This window comes from Megascapheus bottae, chromosome 13, assembly GCF_031878675.1.
Source record: "Megascapheus bottae isolate mThoBot1 chromosome 13, mThoBot2.hap1, whole genome shotgun sequence".
Lineage (NCBI taxonomy): Eukaryota > Metazoa > Chordata > Mammalia > Rodentia > Geomyidae > Megascapheus > Megascapheus bottae.
Genome location: NC_143521.1, coordinates 53,472,081 through 53,478,659, shown reverse-complemented (window position 1 = coordinate 53,478,659; position 6,579 = coordinate 53,472,081). Strand labels below are relative to the sequence as shown.

Below are 6,579 nucleotides of genomic sequence, written 5' to 3'. Positions count from 1 at the left end.
ATAGACATTATTACAGGAGTATGTCTGCAATTCTAGCACTCAGAATGCTAAGACAGGGGATCCCTACATTTCAAGACTCTCTCAAAATAAACTAGTTTTGCTAAGAATATAGATCTTACATTAAGTGTTCTCATTAGAAAATAATAGGTAGGCAGGCAGGCAGACAAAAAGGAAACATTTTGGAGGAGAAAACATGGTTATATCATAGACTATGTTTTCACAGCTGTGTGCCTTCCAAGCTCATCAAGCTGTATACATTACATATGTGTGGCTTTTCTGTCCTCACAGTAGAATAAGGTGATTATACTAGATTATACTGTGCAATTGGCTCAGGCTAACTATATTCCCCAATCCAGTGAGGAAATATAATATCAATGTCTATGCTATTCAGTAAAGTCAGATGTAGGTCAGATGACTCTCATCTTCTGGATAGCAGAGGCTAAGAAATGCTTTGGGATTTGTGGTTCCTTGTACATCTTCTCTAAGTCATTTGCTTCCTGCCTTACTGATGACAGAAAAGAAAGAAGGAATGTGAAGGAGGCACATCAGGTCTTAGCTACCCTGGCCCAGAAATAACTCTATTATACCTGTTCACATCCCTTTGGGCCAGCAATCAATCTCCAAGTCAACATCCTGCAAGATGGGCTAGGAAATGTAGACAAATATGAAGACATTAGAAAATGCTGGAAGTATCTGCCAGAGTTTACCTTTTGACCACCAAGGGTGGTCAATTCATTCCTTCTTTTGAACACAGAACACATCCTCCAGAGGAAACATCCTTAATTCTGTTGGATCACCTGGACTTGACTCATGGCCAAGACCTCCTGGTTTTATGAATTTCTTGTCATAGGTCTGTAGGTGAACTAACCTAAGAGTTGAAATAGAAGTCACCCGTGACGATAACAGAGAACGTTACCTTTTAGCACGTGTATCTCTGTCTCTATCTCTGCCTCTCTTCCACACACATACACATACACACTCACACAGGATAATCAGAATAAAAATGAGAAGTTAGCCAGGCACCAGTGGCTCATGACTATAATCCTCACTCTTTAGGAGGCAGAGACCTGAGGATCATGGTTCAAGGCCAGCCCAAGCAGCAAAATCTCCATGAGACTCTTCTCTCCCAACTGCTACTCAAAAACTGGAAGCAAAACTGTGGCTTAAGTGGTAGAGTCCTAGTCTTGAGCAAAAGAGCTCAGGGACAGCGCCTAGACCCTGAGTTCAAGCCCTACAACCAACAAAAAATATATATATAAGAAAAGGACATAGTAACTACTGATATTTTATCTGGTAAAGATCCACCCGTCCATAAGCAGAGAAGGGTCTTGGCCCTGTTCTGTAATGGGGGTAAGGAGATTCCCTTTTCCATTTTTCTCTTCTAGCTCTTACTTCCTGCCGGGGCCAGCCGGCAGCAAACCAGGGTTCGCAGATTGGGATTCCTGAAATAGGGGCAAGGACTAGGAAAAAATAGAAGAGAGACAAACAGATGGAGTTCGGGAGGACTACAGCCCAAGTCAGCAGTCCAAGAAGACTGTGAGCTCCAGACTGCTGCCTAAGACTGTGTCGTTTATTTTTAGTTCCGACCTTAAATACTCTTCTTAAAACTAGGGAACTGCCAGAGGCTACATTCATACAAAATAGTAAACAAATCACATATAGGATAATTGAGAAAGGATTAACATTGCTTAAAGTCATCATGATAAGAACTGATTGACATAGCTTAAAGTCATCATGATAAGAACAGATTGACATTGCTTAAAGTCATCATGATAAGAGTTACTTCCTTGTGTATACCGTTGTGTAGGTCCAAGGTCAGGTCCAAGGTCATTGATCCCACAGTCGGTCCCCAACAACTTCCGAGAGCTCCACCACCACCACTCCACTCTCCTCTTGAGCCACCGTGGCAATGGCATTAGGGAATGTGACTGCACTCAAGCTTACCATCCAGTTCCCAACCAATGGAAGGAGGGATTTTTGGTCTTAAAAAACATGTTGAGAATAGATTAATAGAATTATTAACTGTATAGATGTGTCTAGCTCCTCAAGAAATTTGATAGGCACTTGCTGAACCATCTAACATCTGCCTTTCTCCCTATTACCTTTCATAATTTCCATTTATAATCTAGCCATTTATTTCCTGTGCCTATCTCATTCTTTAAATACCCTGTCAAATTCAGGCAACAATCTACACACTCTTGGTTTTTACTTTCCCTTGAGTTACAAGGTGTCTGAGCACTCTGCCTGCCCAAGGTGCCACACCCACCAAGATGACCACCCCTATAAAACCACTAGAAAACCAGAAATTCCACCTTCCAACCTCAGGTCTCAACTTCCTTTCCTCTCTTCTATTTTCACCATTGGTGTAATGCCACTAATTTAAACTTTGGAAAGTGAGGAAAATTAGTGTATGTGAACAATGGTTTAATGTTGTTTAAGGGGTTAAAGAATTTTCCACATTGGGTGGTCATAGTGTCAGTCAGGGAAAGTCATGCTCACTGCTATGATAAGTATCCCTCAAGCCCAGTGGCTCCTAATTTGGTCTTACCAAAAAAACTCATACATAAAAAGGAGCTTAAATAATATGACGTATACATATACAAATATGTTTTTGAACAAATTTGTATTTAATCTTTCCTCATAAGGGCAATAAGTAAAAAAGAATGAAGAACCACATCTAAGATGTTAAAGTAGGAAGGGGGTAGGTTTAGGGTCTGAGAGGTCTAGGATAGACATCAGGTGATAGAAGCTGCCCCCCTCCCTCTGGAGAAAACTGAGCATAGCAGATACTGTCACTTTCTCCATGCTTGCAGCCATGAAAACCACAGGTGTCCTCTTTAAACTATTTCTTAATTTTTATTTTATTTTTATCTTTTAAGCAGTTTTACAGAGAAATTGCCATTCAACAAAGCAGAATATGTACACAATGAATCTTGACCCATGTCATCCTTTTTATCAGCTCCCATCCCTCTCAGAAACACCCCTTCCTATGGAAAGACTTGGAAAAAAAATCATATTAACTGAAGTAAGCCAGACCCAAAGAAACATAGGCTCCATGGTTTCCCTCATTTGTAATAATTAGTATAAGTTTAGAATTCTAATAACAGACTATCACAATAGCTCAAAAGCTATGTATATGTGTCCATATAGGATGAGGCTAAGCGAAATGAACTCCAGGATATGGAAACAAGAGGATTTACCTTTGTGATTATTGGTCTTAATGTACTATGTGAATCTATTTCTTTTCTCTTCTTTTCCCCTTATGTTTTATCTCATGTTGTTATTGTATCTGAATGTGGTACCTGGACTATTGTATATATGCTTACTTATGTATTTGAAAAAGGGAAGGAAAGAGAAAAACAAGAAGAGTGGGAGGAGGTGGGGGAGGGAAAGTGGGAGAAAAAAACATGGGAAGGGGTATCAATGTTCAAGAAGTAATGTACCCACTACCTAATGAATGTAACTCTAACCCCTCTGTACATCATCCCAACAATAAAATAAATTTTAAAGAAGAATCACTCCATCCTCCTATTTTCTTAATTTGGTAGAATATGTATTGAATTTTATGGCTGCATTTTCTGCCTTCCTCTTTTCATTCTTCTATCTAGCACTGTTGATTCCACTCCTCTCTTCAAACACCCATTTAAACTATTTTAATCGAGTATAGCCTTCTACTTATTATGAAAGTTACTCTAGGTGACTGAAATAATACAGTAAACAATAATGTATAGTTTCTGCAATAATGAAGTTTTTATCCTGGAATTTGTTTGTATAACTTTGCGCCATGAATTTACTTAATGGTTTGTGCAGGGACAATATTTCTATTCTCTACCAAATGGTTCATCTATTAAACAAACATTTTCTATTCATTTAGGGGATTTAATGCATAGTTATTCAATAGTCTGACAAATGTTTACTTCATGAAATCTGTTACATATTAGTCATAATGAGAATATATATGAAAACTGAAATTGTCAAAAGCTGCTGATTGGTTTAAACATAGATAACATTCACTAATTACTAGTCACTAGTAAGCATGTAGCAGGCATAGAACAAATTTTAGTTAGAGACATACTATAAAGTATTTTTGAAATTCCTGTTTTTGGGTGCAAACACTTTAAAAGTTAGCAGTAATTTGAGCTTATAAATGCTTGTGTGTGTGTGTGTGTGTGTGTGTATGTGTGTGTGTGTGTATGCAGTGTTGATCAAAAACGGAAAGAAAATACTGGGAAAAAAAGAAACAAAAAGAAAAACTGTAACACATTCACAGATCCAAATGTCAGACTTATTTTGATTACAGGCTAAAATGTCAGGCTTATTAAACTACATTGAATTTGCAAAGAAAGTGTTCTTAGAATTTATGATTCCCATATGTAATAAATTTAAATATGACCAATACATAAAACATCATTTAAAGTACTCCCCCATTTTCTGAAAACCTTTACAATTATTCAGACTTTTCAAACACTAAGAACAAGTTGCCTAGAAGTAGTTCTGCTAACAAAAATGATATGTCGATGCAAATCAACTAGTATTTCCTGTATCCTAAGTAAAGGTATAAACTTTCCTAAGTGCTTTTATGACGTCCAGGGAGACAATGCCATTTTGGACCCTTGGGTATCACTTGAAACGGCAAAAGCAACTTGAAATAATATGGTGGGTAGAGCAATGGAGACGAGAGAAAGAGAGCTGTTTAGATACCTGAGAGTTTTGCTTTTCCTTTGCCTCTGTCTGGAGTTCGCTGAAGGGGGGAAATAAAACAGTTGCCCGTTTCTCATGCCTAACGAGTGTATATATTAAGCTCTTTGAAATGTGAGTATTATGGGAAGGATCGCAGTTGCTTTAAATTATAGAAGTTGGCAAGTGCCTGGGAGAAAGAGTGGGAGGTTGTTTAAACTCAGAAAGACAGTTGCAAAACTGAGTTCAACAGCATGAGCTCCAGGCTTCAAACACATTCTCATGCTCAGACGAGCACTTTATTTTTCATCAGGTTATTATTTGCATTGTTTTGGTGCAGCTTTGAATAACAACTATATTTCTTCTTTGAATATTTTCAATGGTTTCAAAATTCATGGGAGAACCAAAGCAAGAAAATCTCATGCTTGGGAGTAAAGTTTGATTCCGACAATGCCCAGAAAAGGTAAGCTTACCAATTTCATCCTTGTTTTTTTGTTTGTTTGTTTGTTTGTTTTTTCTCATCTCCTGTTTGGACTTCATCAAAATACTTACTGGAGGAACTTAAGACAGCTACTTGTAAAGAAATGGGAGACCTTGTAGAAAGAATGTCAACAAATGATAAATCAGAGGTTGGAAAAAAACCTCAGCCGCGGGGCTTTTTCCTACTTTCTATTCTCCTTCATGCAGGAATCTTTGTCAGAGATCTGACTATATTTTTTTAAGGTCATTTCTCTTAGAAAATGTGAGGGGGGTGGTCTTTACAATCTCCAGTCTGATAAACATTCCTTTTGTCTGTGTGGAAGTGGGCAAATTTATTTCCAAGGTCAGAATGCCTATGTTTTCTTAGCCCAAAGTATGCAATTCAAGTTCTAAAACTGTGATTCTTCTGACTCCACAAAACTTGCATGTAGGTTTTAATGTCCAAAACCTCTTTGAATCACATTTACGGTGATGACTTATTACAGACCCGTTTTTATAAAAATGTTTCATGGTTTTTGTTTTTTCAAAGTAAATCTGTTGACTTTTCCTCGGAGTGTCATGAGAGGGTGCCACAGACAGGCATCCTTCGAGGGGAGAAAAAAACAACAACAACAAAACAATTGAACTCAAAGATTCTTATTTCCACTCGCAGTCAGTTGATAGCCCTGCTTTGTTATCTGACCAGGGTGGGGTGACTTTGATTTCTCAGTGGTATCTTATGAACAAGTCGCAGCCTAAGCTAGTTCCTTGCTTTCCTATACCCTGGTTATAGGAGAGATGGCTTGCTTGGTGGACAGCATGGGGATGTGAGGTACATCGCTGCTGTTTCCTGGAGAAGCCTTCTGGTATCTGGGTTTCTCTCTTTGCAAGGCACAACTCCAGGTGCAAAACACAAGCTATCCACTGGGGAAAATTCTGCAACCTTCTTCCCGCAGGCGAAGGGTTTTAAACAGAGCCCCGCATGCATTCCTCCACACACATGGATGTGTGTGCAGGCCGAGGTTAAATAAACTGGGGGTGGGATGGAGCCTGAGTGCTGTGGGACCCACGCGACCTCCACATGCACAACTCATGGGGACAGAAACACTCCGAGGAAGGGGGTCAGAGCTTGGGGGAGAAGCAAAGGTCGTCCACCGCGGGGGATGCGAAAGCCCCTGCCTTGTATTTATTTCCCCTGTGTGGGCAGGCACAGCGACTTACATAAGGGCGATGACAGTGGCTTTCCACTGAATCACTTGTGGCCTCTGTGACTAAGGTCAGAGGAAGGACATTATTATTCAGAAGCCAGAAGGCAGCTCATCGCAAGGTGGTCAAGGGACATGGCTCTGTTACTTTCGTCTCCCCATCCGTGGCTGTTAGGGAAGCGACCTTGTGACTGACCATTCCCTGACCATTCTCTTCCCAAATGCTCCCTGCTCTGCG

General features: G+C 39.6%; 1 protein-coding gene across 1 annotated transcript in view; it reads left to right on the top strand.

Annotated features, from left to right (window-relative positions):
* Positions 1 to 4,902: 4,902 nt before the first annotated feature.
* The window catches only part of C1qtnf7 (C1q and TNF related 7), an 89,039-nt gene continuing 87,362 nt past the window's right edge, over positions 4,903 to 6,579 (top strand). Inside the window, exon 1 of the mRNA XM_090344103.1 lies at positions 4,903 to 5,140. Within this exon, the coding sequence (XP_090200229.1) occupies positions 5,128 to 5,140 (13 nt within the window). The 5' untranslated portion in view covers positions 4,903 to 5,127. The remainder of the gene's footprint in view (positions 5,141 to 6,579) is intronic.